This window comes from Equus przewalskii, chromosome 17, assembly GCF_037783145.1.
Source record: "Equus przewalskii isolate Varuska chromosome 17, EquPr2, whole genome shotgun sequence".
NCBI lineage: Eukaryota > Metazoa > Chordata > Mammalia > Perissodactyla > Equidae > Equus > Equus przewalskii.
In genome coordinates this window covers 66,589,875-66,609,721 of record NC_091847.1, presented here as the reverse complement: position 1 = coordinate 66,609,721, position 19,847 = coordinate 66,589,875, and the positions used below count along the sequence as shown (strand labels likewise).

The 19,847-nt window shown below is 37.5% G+C and overlaps 1 protein-coding gene and 1 long non-coding RNA gene across 11 annotated transcripts in view; one reads left to right on the top strand and one right to left on the bottom strand.

The window, feature by feature from the left end:
- Positions 1-19,516, top strand: part of LOC139076663 (uncharacterized) — a 204,352-nt gene extending 184,836 nt beyond the window's left edge. Inside the window, exon 3 of one of the 2 annotated variants that reach the window (XR_011528491.1) lies at positions 17,918-19,516. This is a non-coding gene — a long non-coding RNA (uncharacterized lncRNA). Of the gene's footprint in view, positions 1-13,276; positions 13,404-17,917 lie in introns of those variants that run through there. The other variant, XR_011528492.1, reaches the window with a different exon arrangement.
- NAB1 (NGFI-A binding protein 1) overlaps positions 6,868-19,847 on the bottom strand; it is a 39,288-nt gene continuing 26,308 nt past the window's right edge. For 5 of the 9 annotated variants that reach the window (XM_070580451.1, XM_070580456.1, XM_070580457.1 and 2 more), the window contains exons 5-8: positions 15,100-15,189; positions 13,325-13,487; positions 10,963-11,079; positions 6,868-9,425 (exon numbers count right to left, since the gene is read on the bottom strand). In XM_070580451.1, coding sequence (XP_070436552.1) covers positions 9,337-9,425; positions 10,963-11,079; positions 13,325-13,487; positions 15,100-15,189 — 459 coding nt within the window. In that variant the 3' untranslated portion in view covers positions 6,868-9,336. The remainder of the gene's footprint in view (positions 9,426-10,962; positions 11,080-13,324; positions 13,488-15,099; positions 15,190-19,847) is intronic. The other 4 variants (XM_070580455.1, XM_070580453.1, XM_070580454.1 and 1 more) reach the window with 1 other exon arrangement.

Below are 19,847 nucleotides of genomic sequence, written 5' to 3'. Positions count from 1 at the left end.
CAGTCTCTTCATTCTTGATTTTACTACCTATGTTTGAGGGCGTAAAATTCAAATAAGCAGTGATAAAATAAATGTAGTGTTTTAAAACAAAGAAACACAAGATTATTGTAAACAGCCAGATGTTTATGATGGTGGCCTAGCATCAGGGTCGAGAATCATTACTATCTTACAGGTGAAAGATCATTTTACTGAAATGTATAGAGAAAGAAAGAAAACAAACAACTAAAAGACCAAATATTTTCTTTTACACAAATCTGTTCTGCTGTAAGGTTTGGTGTCCCAATCAGTTGTACGGGATTCTGCTTCCACGTTTTGAGATGCCAACTGTGACAGGGGCTGGGATTGGTTCTGGGTACACTGAATTCCAGCTTGCACAGTGAGCTTGGATGTGTCAAATAGCTTTAAGGAAATCTATCCAACCTTCTGTGATGAAGGAGCGGAGCGGTGTTTATCAAGGAATAGCCAACCCTTAGATTTGAAGAAAAGTTGCCTCATATCAAGTCTGTCACTAATTTTCATACTCTTTCTGTTTACTTTTACAAGTATGTTATGTTTTAATTTAGAAAATTGCATTAAACAATTGCATCAATTATTCTTCCCAACTACCCTGTTTGGTAGCACTCTCTTAAAGGTTAACAATGACCTATTTAATAATCACATCCAATAGCCTGTTCTCATCCTAGTTGACTCTTGTCTAATTTGACATTACTGATGTCCTCTACTCTGTGGCTTCCAGGGTGTCACTCTGTCTCTCAGTTTTTCTATCTCTCTGACTGTCCTTTCTTAGTATTTTTGGTGCTTCTCGTCATTCTACCTGCTCCACATGAGTTAGTATTCCCCAGGATTCTATCTTTAACTATCTTCTGTTTTTATCCTTTCTCATTCACTCCTATGGCTTCAACTACCATTCATGAGGCACCAGTAACTCCCAAATCTATGACCCCAGTCTTGACATGAGCTCCAGACTTTCCTAAGCACCAGACTTTTGTTTCCAAGTAAATCCTAAATAGCTCCACTACAATAAACTGAAGGCCTCTCAAACTCGACATGTCAAACAGAGCTCTTGTCCCCCTCTCTGTAGAAGGCAGCCCCCAAGAGAGCCCACCATGTTACCCATTTCCTGGTGTTCACGCCCTTGAGTGAAGGCAGAGCGTGGGTCTGGGAGGTTGGCACTGTTTGTAATTCTTTCTCTTATTCTTTGCATTTGTCCAGAATAATGCTGTTTTATATTATAAATGTTTCAAGTTCAGGAATCATACTTTAATTTGTTATGGTCATCTCATCCTTAGGCATGCCTAAAAAGTGTTAATTATGATAATTTTTGCTGTATTTAGAAAACTCGAGTTTTAAAAAAATGTTTTAATAAAACAACATGTGATTTCTGTCTTTAAAAAAGACCCTCAACTTAAGAGACAGATAAAGTACAATATTTATATTTGGTTTTGAATTTATCCCAACCACCAGTGCCTATGCTGCTCCTGCCTCAAACTTTTCCCCAGTTGTCTGGTTGGAGCCCACATAAAGGAGCTGGAGGCAACCTCTATTTTTTAAATGCACACTTTGATTTTCCTTCCTCATTAAGGGCAGAAACCAAAGCAGAAGCCAATTATCACCTGCAAACTAATTCCTTCTCCGGGATCAATGAGTTCCTAAATCTCTTGTGCAGTTTTCCTCTTTTCATAAAACGAAGAAAATAATGCCAAATTTGCTGGTTTGTGAAAAGGATTAATTAGGTCATAACTGTAATGAGAAAGACAGCCTTGCAAGCTTTAAGTGAAGGTACTATTTCTAGAATTTTTCCACTCAGTTCAGGAAAGGAGAATAGACCAGGTTTCACAATTGTAAAATCAGCTTTTTCCCTTTGTAATTAATAATTTGTGGGTGAAATTTGGAGATGCAAATGATGTTAAATAAACCATGGTTCAAAATCTAGCTAATTTATTTTCTTCACTGAATCCCTCATTCCTCTCCTCCCTTTAAACAACACACTAAAAACACCCCTGAACCTTTAATCATGGGATTACTTAAGGTTTATTTGTGGATTATGAGTTTATCTGTGGATTATCAGTTTATCTGTAACTAACTTTGCTCTTGGTGGAGTCTCTCTAGGAAAATGACTTCAAATTCTCAAAAATCCTCAACTCCAGCTTGGACCTTCTACTTTATCTTTGGTTCAATATTTCTTGCTGCCTCTGTGGCAGCCCTACTCACATATACCAACAACCCCCAAATTGAACATGTCTGAAACAAAATATTATTGAACGCCAGGCTCTCTTTGCTACCTAAGTTCTCTTTTGGAAAGTGGTGCTACTATTGCCTCCTTTTCCCGGGGTCACAAGCATGGATAGTTTTCATTCCAATTGGCCAATATGTTCCTTTCTCATGAGCCAGATCTTTACTTTCGTCAATTATCAAGTCCTGCCACTTCATCATCAACAATCGTTGTCTTCCTCTACTAGATGGTGAGTGTCCCTCAAGGGCAGGAATGATGTCTTATGATCTCTGTATCCTCAGTTCTTAATATTGTCCCTGGATATTTGCAAGCAGGTGGCTTAACAAGTGTTTGCTGAATGAGTGAATTATTGAATGATTGTTTTCTTTCCTCCTCAAAAGCTTCACATTGCTTCCCAAATTGAGAACTTAGAGTGAGTTTCAAAAAGTTCCATTGAGTGAGCGTTTTCTTTTCTAGATGATTCATCTCTAATTTTAATTTGAAGTCTCTGCTCTAGGCCATTAGATTTCCCAACGCCATCTGAATGTGATTTTTCTGCTCCCTCACCTGGGCCCCTCATAGTGCTGATCCCAAAGCAGTGTGCTGTTCTCTGACTTCTCTGCTTAAATATCTGCCTTCAGGATGGCTTGATATTTACTTCCTTTAAGAAGCTTCTGCTGGAATCTAGACACTACTAGCAACTAACCAGCTTATTAATACTCACATGTAGCCTAGTTGTTTCTATATGTGCATACAGTTAAGCTTTACCTGCATTTTAAAGTGTTTACTGTGTTAGAGTGTAAAATGTTTACACAGTGCGAGTCACTTGGTTCAAAGGAAATTTGGTGGGACAGGTTGCACGTGGACTTTGGCATCAAGTTACTACTCACTTGTGATCTGGTAACTAATTACCTAATCTCAAGCCCTCTGTTTTCTCATCTGCAAAATGGGGGTGATAATAATTACCTCCTGGAGTTGCAGAGGATTAAACGTACAGCAGTTGGCCCAGTGCTAGGAAACGGTAAATATGATATATGGCACCACGTACTACAATTACCACTGGATTAAGAGTACAAGCCTCAGTTTTAGATCATTTGCTTTACAGAGCAGAGCTAGTTCTTGTCTTTTTAACAAGGGAACATAGAAGAAAGTGACTTATTTCTCCTGTAAATTAACTATCACACTTAAACTCTTGGGAAATAGATCCTTCTCTCTTCTCACTTTTAAATATTACAATATGTTAATTTTTTCTTCTCTTTGCATAAATTAGGTAACCTCAAATTTATTTCATCTTGAAATGCTAATTTTTTAAAAAGTGTAAATTGCCTTTTAATAGCCTAAGAATTGGAGTTAAGTACCTAGCCATATCTGGGAAGTCTTTCTCGTTATACAAACTGCCTTGTTGTCTTCTTATCAATAAAAATCAAAAAGATGTGGTCCAATTTGAGAGTTAGCCAATGCATGCAAAAGAAATTCACTCAATCAATATATGGGCATGTTCTGATGATAGAATCACTGGCTAGATTCAGAAAGGAAAAGGATGACCTAGTCCATTTTTACTGCTGATGGACAACATCCTTACATTATGTTGTCAGGGACTTGAAAGTGTGTATTTTATTTTTTTGAAACATAACTAAAATGATGAGACTCTGGAGGGCCTACAGTATTACAATATTGTACCAAGGAAATCACTTTGTCTTCTGGGAAGGATAATAAACAGGGTATGGGGCTAGGCCACAGGTGCTTGGTTTAACAGTTCACAATTGAGCATGGTAGGGAGTCTCAGAAAATTATAAAATGCCTCTGCTGAGCCAGTTACCGGTAAGATTCCACCTACGTGCGCACTACTTAAATATCTGCCTACATACTTGAGCCTAAGTGACCTGTCAGCAGAGGGTGTCTGTGACAGTTATAAGAGAATGGCCTTGCTTGCTTAGGATCGTGTGTGGGTGTTGAATATGGCACTTTAAACATAAATTTATGAGGTGCAAACTTTTAATGCAAAGATGACTCATAAGGTTTCAGAATGTGTAAATACGAAGCACAGTCTAACTTATAGCGTCACTGGTGCTCACCCACAGCAAGACCAGCCTGGGCAATTACCAAGTTGTTTGGACTACCAGGAAATTCACAAAATTTGCCACACTTAATAAGTTGATGAGAAAAATTATTGGGTTGATTTTAAACATTTGTGTGCACCACCATCTTGAACCAGGGTTATATGTAATTAATCTGCATTTTGCAACATTATGTTTGATAACGGCATTCACTTTATTTCTCTGAGATTGTGAAGTCAATTCTTTTGAGACACTGCATTGGAAAACTTCAATAGACAGCAACTGTATGGTAAAATAAAAAAAATTAAACAGGCAATTTCTCACTTAAGTGTCTAGAATCAGGCAATAAGATGGAAAAAGAATCATAACTAAACATTTCATATGGATGCTGAAATAAAACTAAGATTAGTATTTTATGTGATTCATTTCCGATGCTCCTTGTTTGAGAGTTTTCTCCAATTGCTACAAAAATGTCACGAAAATTTCCCTTAATTGAAGGTAAACCAGTGAACACTAGACTTTAACATGATTGAAGTGCCACTTGGGAGGGAGATTATGTAGCTGTCAGAAGAACAACCTTCGAAATTGTGACCAAATAGTCAGACACAACCAGGAGACGCAGAATTCAAAAGGATATTGTTTTAATACTTAAAAGTTTTGTGGCCCTTAAAAGACAGGAATATGAAAGAATAAAGAAATAATGGAGCTAAATGAACCAATTTTGCAAATGGAACCAATCAATGTTTATGGTTCCTTTAAAAGTGATTGTTAAAATTTACTAACCTTATAGATAGAAAAAGATCTGTAACTTGAACTTAAAAACTTAACGTTTTTGGATTCCAACTTTAGTAAGTTGATTATAAACTTAAAAAATAGATTTTTGATTAGCTTTTTCTGCACACAAAAAAATACCTTTGAGGTGATTTTTTTGGTTTGTTTTCTAATTTTCACAGGTCAGTAGAAACAGAAGCCAGAGAAGAGGTTTTAAAACTTTAACCATTGCACACTCAAAAAGTAAAACGCTAACCCTAGCATTTAGCTTTCGATCACTTCCATGTAAAATATGAATCATCTTACAGGGTCACTAAGGAAATGGTTAACAGTAAGGTTTTTCAGATTAAACATATTTACAATAAAAATAAACTTCTGGACATTGGATCATTCTTTTGACTTTGGAGGCCCACTTGAGAATCTCACTTATGAGGACACCCACAGATAATAATGAATAAATAAGCTTGGATTCCCTGAAACACCCACCACCCATGCACAGCTGGACCATAAGGTGGTTTTTAGTTAAACAGCAGCTACCATATTTGGTCATATGCTTCACGCTGTTACAAACACAACACGTTTGCCCGATTCTAACTTCAGCCATTTACTGACTGAATTCATTTCCTATAAGAGAGAGACCTCCTAGTGTCATTAGGTTAATACTGCGGTTGATGTTGTTTTGAAGATTCAGTGCTGTATTAGGTGATGTCACAGCAAAATGGGTATTATGTCAGTAATACTTAAACGTTTGAGCAGCCAAGTGAGCAGACCATGTGTTAGGAAATTCCTTGCATGCTTATTTAGGCTTTAAGTCTTAAATACCATCAGCTGTAATTGCAAAGGTACACTAGGTGCTAGTAGCCTCATAATCACCAAATCCTCAAGCTTTCACCAAAGAGATTTTACTAATTAGGGACAAACAAAAGCATTTTTCCCCTGCCTTTTGACAAGTTCAACGGTGGCACTGTCAAAAGAATTATTATCCTGGCAAGCAGATCTAACTGGTATTCAAAATAAAACTAATTTTTTTTTAAGTGGCCTTAAAGTGAAAGGCACTCCCACTATGGCTGTGTGTCACATCTCACCTTTCTGGTAAGAGATCCTGGCTGAGCCAAGTCTCACTAACTCTGCTAAGGTGCCTCCTCCCATAACGCCTACCGGACACAGGCTGCACCTCAATGTTGGCTCCCTGCTCATCCCCAGTCTGTAACCCACTAGACTCTGTGTCCTATCTGAGTGATGTTAGTTCCCATTCCACCAGGTACTGGGCTCCTGAAGGGCAGGGGTCATGTCTTAGATTTCTTCTGTGGCCTCCACCCTCACCGAGCACCGAGCACAGTGCTGGACACACTGAAGCTCTGCATCAATCTACCAAGTCATCAATTAACACCTCGCTGCAAGGCTTTTCCTAATTCTCTACCACAGGTTGACAACTTTTTGTGATTAGCCTGTAATACTGAGGCCAAATCCCATTAACACTTTACAAATATTAGTATATCCTAAGAGTTAAATCCTGATGTTCCTCCTTTTAATTTAGTTGGTTATATGATGGGTAGTTTTTTAAATGTCTCTGTAAACTTCTCATCAGTGAGAACAATGTAAACCAAACTGTCTCTGACAGACCAGAGTCAACTGAACACCTATTTGCTAAATAACTTTCCTGAAAAAAAGGTAGCTGACAATAATATTTAGTCTTGACTCAAGACATAAGCCCTGGCCCTGACACCCAGGCCCAGCTCAAACAGTCAGGAGGGGCGTGGGGGGCCCTGCAGGCTAACATGACCTGCCGTGGAAAGTGCAAGGCAGAAAGTTCTATAAACATCAGTGTGTGAGGCACAGAAAACCTTTATTGCCACAGGAAGCAAGTGCACTCATCCCACCTCACCAACAGCTCTAAGAGTCACAGCAACGCAGACTTCACATAATAAAGTACAACACAGACTCGGGGAGAAATGGTCCCTTGGGCTATATTGGCTGTAATACTGAGGTAACCAATTGACCTTGTTCAGTGAAAATACCTCTAACACAACGAAAAAATCAACGAGTTATAACATCGAATTCATATATACAATTCAAATAAAAATATATATTATTTGTTTCAATGTATAGCAAGTTTAATACATTAGTGTTTACAAAATAAAAACTGTATTCTACTGAAAATTTTCTTGTGCTTCCGCCTTATCACTAAGCTTGAAAGACCAGAAAAGTATGATACTTAAGGAAACTTACTGATAGATTTAAAGATGCAGTTTGTGGGAGCCATGAAAGACACATAAATATCAGTTGGAAGATTACTGCATCTTTAAAAATTGTTGCTTATTAAAATCTACAAACTTGAACTGTAAGACACAATTAAAAAAAACCCACAAAATTTCTCAAAATAGATTAGAATACAGGAAACGTTTCATGAAACTACTGAGATACTAACCAGTTCTGTGGCTAATATTAAAAACTGAATGAATCTATTTAAATCGTACTCGTACTATTTTCTACACACAGTGAACAATACAACCACAATAATCAACCTCAAGCTAGCAACAAAGTTGCAAGATCCATAAAAAGCTTCTTCGGTAGGCAAAACACTATGGTACAATTAAAACATTTAGGAAGGGAAAAAAGCCTTTTAATAGTATAAAAGTTGTTTACTGGTGTTTCTACTGTAAAGCTATTCTAGAAACCAAAATGAAAAAGCAATTACATATGTGACAGTGATCAGAGACTACAGTGCAGACATTTCATATGATGTTTGGCTGATGAATTTTAGTATAACAGATTATGACAATATTTTTTATACAGTTATGACCTAGAGCATAACTGCAAACAAAAAAACACATATTCTAAGTCAATACACTTTTCTCGGCAATATCTGGGTTTAGAGGAATCTGGAAGGAAGTAGGTAGAGCTGTGAAATATCTTCTCCTCTTAAACCAACAGAAAAATTAAATTGGTATAAGTAGTATTTGTTTTGTTTTTCCACTACGGATTACAATGTGAAATTCACATAAGTATGCAAGTATGTTATTAACATTTAAGCACACCCCCATATATATGCACACAGCCCATGATTAAATAGGGGGAATCAAAACATACTTTCAAGTTAAAATGAATTTTTAGAAAAAACTGCATTTACAAATCTGAAAGGTGTAAAAAAATGAAATTGTAAAATAAATAATGAATACAGGCGTCAACTAAACCTCCAGAAATATGCCTGCAACATGTGGATACAGCGACGGTCCACACTTGTGATGGTCAGGGTGGGAAGACACTCCTTGGAGGGAGCCATCTGGTTTCTCTGACTCTGGTATGTAGGGAAGAATTTCTGGAGATAAAATGGTACTAACTCCATTACATTATTACAGCCTTTGTTAACAGTCACCGTCCTCATCACATTTAGGGTTAACTTACTAAGTCTTAATCTATTTGACACGTTCTGAGACAGCAATGTTTAAGTCAAGCTTTTACCCATCAGTCTACTAGTTTCAAGTTCTCTGTCCAAGTAATATTTTTTGTTATACTTCCTATTTTTGTTATATCTTAAGTAGCTATCATATAATGCAATCTGGGTCAACTAGGTAAGAGAGATTTTCTACTCTATTGCTCATCTTTTTAACTTTACTCCACTATTTATTAATTGTATAAATGTGCCTGATTAAGCCAGTAAAAATGACATTTTACTACCAAAAATGACACATTTCCTATTAAACAAAATCAGTCTTATCAAATATTAAATACACAATATTGTCCTTTGTTTAAATTGAATATTTGCTTTCCATTTTTCCAAAGTCATTGCAACCCTGTCAATAACTACATCACTTGAACGTTCTTTTTTATGACTGCAAAGATTCTAAACTCTGACATATAATAATATTTATGCTAAATACACTTAAAAGTAGACAACGAAATTTCAAGTAAAATAAACTGTATCCACATCTATTGGACCAAACAGGCCTCAACATCTAGATTTTGCTTCTATAAATTACACAAATACATTGTACATTCTTAAATAACGAATGCTTACAATATTAATTTGTAAGCCTTTCCACATAAAACAGTTTACAGAGGAATGTGAAGGGATCAATATTTCTGTTACAGATTGCAACATTCTCTCAATTTTCTCTTTTGTGGCTGTTGTTCTGTCTTCCTGGTTTCCACAGACTACTGGATCAGTCCTGATGCTTTGGCTATGAAATCTGTTTGAGCTGAATGAGGCAACATTGGTTATTAAGGCTTATTTCTATGATGGAGCATTATCCTTAAATCTGATGCCATTTCCAGAGAACAGTGGGAGAATCACAGCTATCTTGAATCTTCAGGCTCTGTTTTGATGACTTTCTTTTCTAAAGTAAAAGCTGAGTGAGGGTAGTCTTTTAAAATCCCAAGGCTCTCTGCATAAAAATGGAAACACAAAGTGTGTTGACACTTTAAATCAATGGATCACAAAAAACCAACTCAAACTTATAAAATAAACTCTGAACTCCACAGTAAACAGCAACTATTCATGATTCTGCAATTCCATATAAAAATGTTATGTTTATACGATTCTGGATTTAAATTCCATCTCTGCCAATTACTAGCTGTATACATCTCTGGGCAAGTTACAGCCTCTCTAAGCCTTAATGTCCTCATCTATAAAATGGAGATAGTACCTACACAGGATGGCGTGAGAGGCAAATCATGAAATACATATAAAGCACTTAGGATATAAAACATCGATTTTTATTTAATGCTTGGTCCAACGCGACAAGTAAAATACATAAAATAAAACTGGTTGCTCATATACAACAAAATTACTAGCTAAAATATTTACTATCAGTGAAGAAATGGGACAGAAAGACATCTTCCATGTTTAAACATGGAACTATTTTTAAAAGTTTCTCTGGCCATGGCTCATTAAGGTGGGAGAAACAGGGGTGAAAGAATGAAGACTCTACTAGTGTAAGGAATCATTCCTTGGAGTTATATGTGGGCAGTTATTTCAACCTCTACAAACACTACAGAATGACAATAAAAGGTAATATTCCCGTCAAGTGCTAATACTGGGTGATACATATACACACACATACACACACACACACTTAGAAAAGGATTCTAGAAAAGTAACCAATACTTAATGGCTTATCTGAAACTAGGCAACTCAATTTCTGAATTTACTCCCTCTATACCGAAGCGGACTTTAAATTCAGCATAAGAGGAAGAACGAAAATAGTAGCTACCATTTACTGAATTCCTAGAAGCAAGGCCATTCATACACACTATCTTGTTCAATCCCCGTAACTAGTCTATGAGTTCGAAATGATTCCTATTTTACAGATGCAGCAACTGACTTCGAGTGACTCCTAAAGTTCCTTTAACTCCAGGACTGAATGATACTAGGTTCTTTCAATCGGCGTTGGTCTCTAATACTTTAACTTTGTCTAACTCACTTTACTTGGGTAAAAATATGTAAACATCTAAATATCATAAGGAACAGCTTATCCTTTTATGGAGTTCCGTTTACTTCTGAGATATGAATACCATCCCCAAAATGCATCTGCATGAAAAGTTTAGATTTGGGTACACAAGGTTTTCTTCCCATGAGAGCAAAAATATAATCATCAATTTCATATCAGGAAAGGCCAGAAAAAGGCAAACCAGTCATTCATTATTTGGTTTAAAATTCTGTATAAAAGTCACCATGCATGTAATCGCTAATTAAAATAACCTCAACCTTCCTGAGATTCTCCCTCTCAGTTCTTTGAATGCCATGTTCATAAAGACTGGCTATTATGATGGCAATCTAGTATTTCCCAGGGGAGAAATACTGAGGAGTAACATGGTTAGTAAGGACCTTTTCTGTGCAGGGGAGACAGCAGGAGGTAGGAGAACACAATCTAAAGTTGCTTTATTCCAATGTTACTCTCTAAGCACATCGCACATTCTCACCTGACGAGTGGGACTTCACCTCCCCGGAGTAAAGTCTACCCAGCTCCCCATCCACCACAAAAGGATGGGGCTGTCTGTTTTGTAAATTAGGCATTCGGAGATTCAAAGGTCTTTCTCCTAATGAAAAGGAGAAAACAAACAAACAAAAAACATGAATAACATTAGAAACACACCATGGTTTTTCTTAAAAACAAGTTTTCAGGGGGCTTGCCCCGTGGCTGAGTGGTTAAGTTCGCGCGCTCTGCTGCAGGTGGCCCAGTGTTTCGTTGGTTCGAATCCTGGGCGTGAACATGGCACTGCTCATCACACCACGCTGAGGCAGCGTCCCACATACCACAACGAAGAATATACAACTATGTACCGGGGGGCTTTGAGGAGAAAAAGGAAAAAAATAAAATCTTTAAAAAAAAAAAACCAAAAAACAAGTTTTCACAAACTGCCTGAACACTCCTTAGAAAAGAAGTAAGAAAAGTCAATAGGCACTGAAGAATTTAAATAAATAGCTGGAGAAATATTTTAAACAATCATTTAGAAGGAAAATGGCAATTCATGCTAGTCCCAAGGTTTACAATTCTACCTGGACATTTTTAAGAGCTAAACATGAACTAAACAAAAGACTGAGATTTCCAGTAAGCACTCAACTTTGGCATACAATACATCCCCCTGTAAGGCATTTTCTTACTAGTGCAACCATTTTACCAAAGCATGTCATTAACCACATAATAACAAATACTAGAGAAACAGAGATGGCTTCAAGCCAATTGCCTATTATTAAAAACAACGAAACCTATGGCAAATCCATGAAAAAATAGAATTAACAGACATCCAGTAAAAAATGCTTAACAGCAAATCCTATCCTCTGTCATAAACCTAAATCCATCACACTTAGCAAACTGCCACCCCACGCCGAATTATCCCAGTGTCACAATCAGAGTCACTGAATCTTTCACTAACGCTTCTGCTTCTTAACTCTTAAGTCTTAACTGTCAAGGATGACTGGAGAAGTCAAACAAGACCTCAACTAAAAAGTTTCTGTAATATTTAAAAAAAGAAGAACGTTCTTCTCCTCCAATACTCTGATCTGCTGACACGGGTAATATTTTACCCTAGAGGTGGAGAATGCTGGCTAAGACGGTATTCTTACTTAGAAAGAAATCTTATTTTCTTGGCAATAGTAACCACTCTCTAGAAAAGTACAACAATAATATATAAAAAAGGATCCTACAAAATTATTGTTTTTCTTCAAACACATCACTTTTTGAAACTAGAGGATATATTTCTACACTTATATACTGTGCATCTCCCTCCACTTGAGGGTAAGTGCCAGGCGGGAAGGGTCTGCGTCTTGCTCACTGCTGCATCTTCGGTGACTCCAAGTGCGCCTGGCACACAGGAGACACTAAAAAATATGAGTCGAATGAGTGAATGACAATGACTTGGGATTTTCTTCATATGTGAATACAAAAGACTGAAATAATTTTTAAAATGGTAAAAATATTCATGAATCATAGCTTTGAAAACCTAAGAGTTTACCATACACCACACGAAATATTTTCATAGGGCCTGCAGGCCAATGTGAAGCCTGAAAGAAGACAAAATCCCTTCAAGTCTTCCCATTCTTACACTATCTCCTCAAATCTCTGTTCTCTTGTCATAATACTTTAGAAGCAGTTACCATACTCTCTTAGGAACCAAATGTTATAAATCTCACAGACAAATCTGTTTTTTTTTTTTTTTTTTTTTTTAAAGATTTTATTTTTTCCTTTTTCTCCCCAAAGCTCCCCGGTACATAGTTGTGTATTCTTCGTTGTGGGTTCCTCTAGTTGTGGCATGTGGGACGCTGCCTCAGCGTGGTCTGACGAGCAGTGCCATGTCCGCGCCCAGGATTCGAACCGACGAAACACTGGGCCGCCTGCAGCGGAGCGCGCGAACTTAACCGCTCGGCCACGGGGCCAGCCCCAGACAAATCTGTTTTTGAAGTCTAAAAGAATACGAAGTTTTGATCTTTTAAAAAATGATAAACATCTCTCATGGAATCCGTTTCTTTGGGTAAACTATCTGTACTGTTTACACATCTCCCATTCCCACCCACCCTTTACAAAATACACGTCAACTGCACATGCCAGCTATTGTTTAGGGATAATAAGGTGAAGAACAGGAGGAACAAAACTTTACAAATTAAACCTATACGATGAATTCTTTCATTTTTTGAAAAAGGGACAATTTAAACATTAATTTTAATAAAGAGCCTATAAAATAATCTCTATAAAATATCAAGATTTAAAAATCAGCAAATTTTTGTTTCTCTTTGAAGTGCACGTGGCAGCTGGCTCCAAAGGCGTAGGAGATCCTAGAGAGGTACCTTGGCCCTCAGCGTTAGCAGAAGTCAGGCCGTTCGGGCTGTGCTCCTCGGAGCTTTGCCTGTAAAGTCCTGCGGACAGCCTCCTCTCCACATGCTGCAGCCTCTCACAGCCAGCCTGGGTGCAAAGGAACTCCATCTGCTTTGCCATCACCTTTTCAGGCTGCTAGTAAGTAAAGCAAAAATAAAATCAGGAACTAAAACATTCTAGATTTTTTAATGGTTTAAAGATGCCAATTTCAGACTCCAGCAAATATATTTAGTATTCATTAAAATTATTTCACAGTTCACGTGGTGTACATGTTCCATAAATATGCATTGATGTTACATCATATAAAACATAATGTACAAAAAACAAATTTCTGCTCAATCCTATAAAGAGAATTTCATTTCAGCCCAAAAGCAAAATAACCTTAGCTATGTTTTTCAAGGTACTGAGTCCTTCAAAAGATTTTTTTTCAAAGGAACCTCAGAGCAACAGCAACATCTGCTATAAACTGCTTCTAACACATAGGGTGAAATCTTGGCATTTTTATTTTAGGATTTGGCACTACACAGATTCTGATACGATGACAGTATGTTTGGGGGAAAAAAGGTGTAAAACGGCTGTCTGGAAGAACAAGACAAACACACCTCCCACTAAAATTAAACAATGCAAATTATGCAGAAAAACATCACTGCCAACGAAGATCTTCACCTCCAGCACGGAATGAAACTGCAGCATTTTCCAACCAATCATAAAAAGACGTGTTTTAAAATACATGATTAGCTGGCTGACATATAAATTTATCTCTAAATGTGTTTTTAAGTTCCTTCTCTATGCACGGCTCTAAATTACTTATATGTGATATTCAAAGCAGTCTATTTGTGATATTTTGCCAAGGAGGTAATAGTTAAAATGCAGATATGAATCACTACCATGCTTTACAAAAGAGGAGTACAAGGAAGCTGCTATATAAAATTAGGTACCAAAAAATCCCTTCTCACAGCAGTAAAAATCAATAGGAAAAGAAGACTAATTCACACAACAGAATACAAGGTCATGCTATTTTTCTGAATGTACACAAACCACATCAAAAAGAACCATAACTTCACTTAAGGTGTTATTAATTAATTGATAATATTTCAGTAAGATTTCTGAGGGGGAAACGTATTTTTCATCCTCTTAACATGAAAAAACCAAACTTGGCACTACTAAATTTAACCAAAAGCAGTCACTAAGGAGAAGATCAACAGGAATAAGACTTACAGTGCTTTCTAAAAGGTGATGTTTGCAGAAATGCCTTTTTAAAACATTAATCTCAGCAGACACAATTAATCACTTAATAGCAAAAGTACCTGAAGCTACACATTAACTTAATTTTTCATTATCCGTGAACTGAAATGATTTAACAATAGCTACAATGTTGACTGCTGATATTTTATCGAGAATAAGTACTATTTGATCTCAGAGTTGTATTACACACAACCATAGTCAACAGGGCCGTTTTCCTGGTATCGAATTGCTTCTTTTGAGTTTTCTTATGAAGACAATCTGTCTTACTTCCTTCAAAAGTACAAAGAATAAAGAAGTATCACTGTATCAGATTCTGTTCATCACCCAAATCAAACCAACTTGTTACTGCTATCTTGTTTAGACAGCTGTGACCAGATGACATTTTAAAAACAACCAGAAATAAATTCAGGCCATGGACACAAAACTGAAGCTAGTTGAAGCAGCCACTTATTTTTCAACCTACAGATACTAGTATGAAACATTAACTGATGGTTCAAGTTACCTGTGAACTAAGAGCAGCGAGTTCTTCACTCTTGGCTTTAGCCTGCTGGAAAAGCGTCTGCACGGAGTCCTGGAAATCTGGAAACCCATCCTGTGGGTTAAAGAATAAGTCCTTTTCACTTAGAGTTTGTACATAAAATAACCATATTATCAAAAACTCAGAAAATAAAGCAAAGAAAACTACCTTAATCTTACTACCAGAGTAATCATGATTAAGATTTTAATGTATAATACTTTATTTCAGTCTTTTGTGGTATAATTATCTTATTTCTACAGTTGTAACCTAAGTAAAAACAAGTGAAAAAGATAAAGTATACAGCCATATTGTTTTCACTGGAACGCAAACTTCATGATCATTGATAATAATGGTTATAAACATTTCATCTAGCGGTTTGACTATTTAATCACTAACCTCATTTTGGACAGATTCTTTTCCTCATTTTTGGTTTTATGAAAAACACTGCAAAAATATTTCCATGGAAATAGCATTTTCATAGTTTAGACTATCCAATAGATTCCCATGAGCAGAATTACTGCAAAGGGATGAACATTTTTGTGTCTTTCACATACTTTCCCCAAGGGCCTTTATTGGTTTATCATACCATCCGCAATACATGACAGTATTTCTTGCCAGCACTGCGTGGTGTTGTTTTCTTAATCTTTGCCAATTTATATTGTTTTGATATTCAAAAAACGTTTTAATTTTATATACTGTAGTTGTATATACTTATATTTTATTTTGCAATTTCTTCTTTTGCTATAAAGTTTAGAAAGGCATTCTGCTTTAGAGATTTGATGAGTACTCAAATCTACCCTCCAGTTTTTATTTTGTTGTTTGTTTTTTAGATTTAACTCTCTAACCCATTTGGAATTTATTTTGTTACATAGGATGTGGTAAAGATCCAAAGTAACTTTTCTTTAAAGTGCTACCCAATATCCCAATCTGAATTTGTGAAGAATTCTTCCATGTTGACTTGTGATTTCTCCTTTACCGTATCACATTACAGGCAATGGGGCTTTAGAATCAGACAGATGCGTACACATGCTCCAATTCCACCGTTTACTAGCTATGTGACGCTGGATGAGTAACGGAAACTTTCTGAACCTTAGCTTCCTCACATGAAAAATAAGGATAAGAGAACCTATCCATTAGCGTTGTTCTAAGGACCAACTAGACAAAGCAAATGAGATACTGCCTTTAGCATGAGGTCACTGCTGAAGAAGGGATATCAATACATCCTAAATTCATATTTAAATAGAGCCTACTGGGGGAACTCTATACCTGGACAACGCTTCCACTTACACTATTTCTGTTTCATACTTTATATATATTACTGCCAATCCCATCTACTACTTTTTTCAAGGTTTTTTTTTCCTGCCTGTTGAGAGTGCCACATGAAATTTATAACTACCAAACATCACGATAGCATAGTTTTAGTAACTTTACCGAAAACTATTAAAGGGCTTCTCACAAAAATTGTCATTAACCTCCAGAACATTTCTCCCTTTGTTTGATAAGCTATACATTTGTAGCAAAGAGTGAATCATTAAAAACCAAAGTTCTTACAATAACATAGCAGAAAAAGATGTAATAATAACAAAATATTTGACTTTACTTGAAATATGAGATACTGGTTCAAAAATTTTTCCCCATCAGGGTCTTTTCACAAAATTATTTCTCCACTGCAGATCTCATGTTTTCAAATACTTTATCTACCAAAATTCATTTCCTAAGTAATGATTAATTTGCCACCTCCTAAAATTCAAAGACAGGAAATAAAATAGAGTCAAGAGCAAATAAATTTTACATCTTGAGATGTAAAATGTGTAGCTTTATGGTGGGTCTAGATATAAGCAGTATTTTTAAAGTATTGAAAACAGCCATCTTTCTAGGCTCCTACAAGACCAAGGACCAGTGGCCTAGCGGAATGTATAGAATATAATCATTAGCTGAGCTAGAATGAACTTGCTACAAGTGTATATACTCTAAATCTAAACGAAAAGTGTTCTTTTTCTTGGTCATTTCATTGTTCTCCTAGGAACTTATTTAGACCTAAAAAATGGAACTTTCTCTTTAGCAAACTCTCCTTTAAGTTCTAAGTTCAGTGAGGTAAGCCAGCAGAAGAAAACAACACCAATGAGAGCAGCTACCATTTTCAGGTGCCTACAATCTATCAGTTCCTGCCTATGTTCTGTATTTTACATTTTTATCTCATTTAATCCTCACACAAACAATCCTGCGTTTCCCTCATTTTACAGCTACAAACACCAGCTTCAGATGCTTGAGCCAGAAAATCCCAGAGTCACCACCTTTATGAAACTTGCACAGTAAACAGAGGCATTTCTCTTACGGCTGTTAAACTGAACTGGTTTAACTCGATGATTTACACTGAGTTAAAAATCCATTTCTGCCACTTATTTGCTGTAATAGTGGAAAGATTGTTTCATCTGTCTGTTTCCTCATCTGCAAAATGGGGATAACAACAGTACCACAGTACATGGCACAGAGAAATTACCCAATAAATGTTTGTTACCGATATTTATTAAGCTCACTCAAAAAGCCACCAGACTTAATCTGAGTAAAAGCAGCACGCTATAACTGACTTACTATCTCTGTGATATACGGGGAATAAAATAAACTTTAGGGATAGTTACATAGTACAGACATTTTAGAGAATGAGCAGGAACTAGGCATTTAACTCTAAAACCAGCAAGAGAATATTGACTATAATGGCGACGAAGTGTTTTAGTGAAAAAACAATGGAAATCTGGAAGCACTTGTTTATTCATTCATCAAAAATATCTCGTTTGCCTAACAGGTTCTATACCCTTCTCAATGCTGGGGATACAGTGACTCCTGCCCCCATGACAAATACAGTCTGGAGAGGGAAATGGACACAGATCCGGAGCCCAGCGGAGGACATGTGTCAGCGAAGGCTTCCCAGAGGGCCTGCCGTCTTGGCTGAGACTTGAAAAAAGAGAGTTCTCTAGGGAAAGAGAGCAGCGTATATAAAGGCCTGGAGGCAAAAAGAACAGGATACTCTTACGAAGCTGGAAAATATTTAACACAGGGAATACCCTGAGAAAGAGGGAGTGGTGGGAGAAGTTGTTTATGCAAGGCCAAATTCTGTGAGGCCTTGTAAGTAAGCCACGTTAAGAAATTCTAGATTTTATCTTAAATGCAAAGAGAAGCCATTGAAGGCCTTAGGGAAGAGACTGATCAGAAATGCATTAGAAAGGCCAATCTGAATGCAACGGGGACAAGGCACTGGGGGTCAGGGATGGTAAGAGATTGGTTAGAGGGCTGTGGTGGAGACAGAACAATGGGCTAACCCCAGACAATGGCAGACGCCACAGACAAATGGATGAATTCCTGAGACACGGCACTGGGTGACCGGAAGTTCAGCGCTAACATTCACTAGAATAAGGAACTCAGGACCAGGAGGTTTGAGGAGGAAGCAGAAAGTTGACGACTCAGCTGGGGACGTGTCAACTCTGATCTGCTGGCGAGACCTCCATGAATACCATCAGCTTAGTAGGCAGGTCCTGACTTTAGAGCTCGGGGCAAGATCAGGGCTGGAGAAGCAGACTGGATCATCAACAGGCCCTGAGTGGAGTGCGCCCAGGCCAGAACCCCCAGGAGCTCCAAATCTCAATACTGTTCAGACGGGGCTTGCAGAAGGAGAAAAGAGTGATGCCGTCTTCTTATGTTAGGAACTAGATGTGTGACCTCAGGCAAGAAAGTTAGCCTCATTATTTCCAGAGTTCCCAATTTTTAAAAGAAGATTAAACCATCTGCTTTATCTGCCAGTGGAGACCTGTGGGGATTAAATGAAGCACGGCATACGGTAAACCTTGGAAGAGTACCCATTGCTATACAAACACATGGTGGCACTACTGACAGGACCATTCGACCATGAGAATATGGAAAAGCTTGAAGGGGGAACTTCAAATTCTACATGGGAAAGGTTTTGGAAAATGGACACTGCTCCATCATTAATAAAGAGAAATAAAATCATGCAATAACGATATCCAGGTAATCAGCAGTCTCTCTGCAACTGAGTACGTTGGTCACTCTGATCCCCACCCCCAAGTCTCTGACAGCTCATCGTGAACGGGAAAACTACAGGACTGAGCAGTTATCACTTCATGACATGTATGGTAGGTTTTAAGTACCCAAAATATATGACTTAGAAACTGAAGTGAGAACATTCCCAAGAAACGGGTCTCTTTCCTGTTATGTTTGGTGCAGGACTTTTGTTATACGTCTCTCCAGCTTTTTTCTCAGGAACCAGCTGTACCATGCTATGAACAATTTATCTTCATGTCACATTCTTGGCTGCTGCCATTAATCACTGTGTTCCCTTACTGGCGAGACCCTGAGTCTGAGCACTGAGAAAATAAAGGATACAGGGTGGGATGCTGTTCATGACCTAATTACTCTCATCGCACTGGCCCCCAGCCCCTATTCCTCCTCAACCTTCCCACCAAATACTAGCGAGCTGCTTTACAGCCACTGTTGAGCTGCCTTTAAAATGACCTGTTCCAGCAGATGTTCTCAGCCTCACACGTGCATTTTCCTTTTCCCTACTCACACTTTCTGTATGAATAGCAGACTGTAAGGCTTCTGTTTTTCTGGTCCTGAGGGGAACGGTCTACGTCAAATTAGACCCGCTTTCTTTTCAACATGCTTAGTAACAGCGTAGGTGGCTATTCTGACCCCCTTCCCTCCCCCTTCCTCACTCCCCG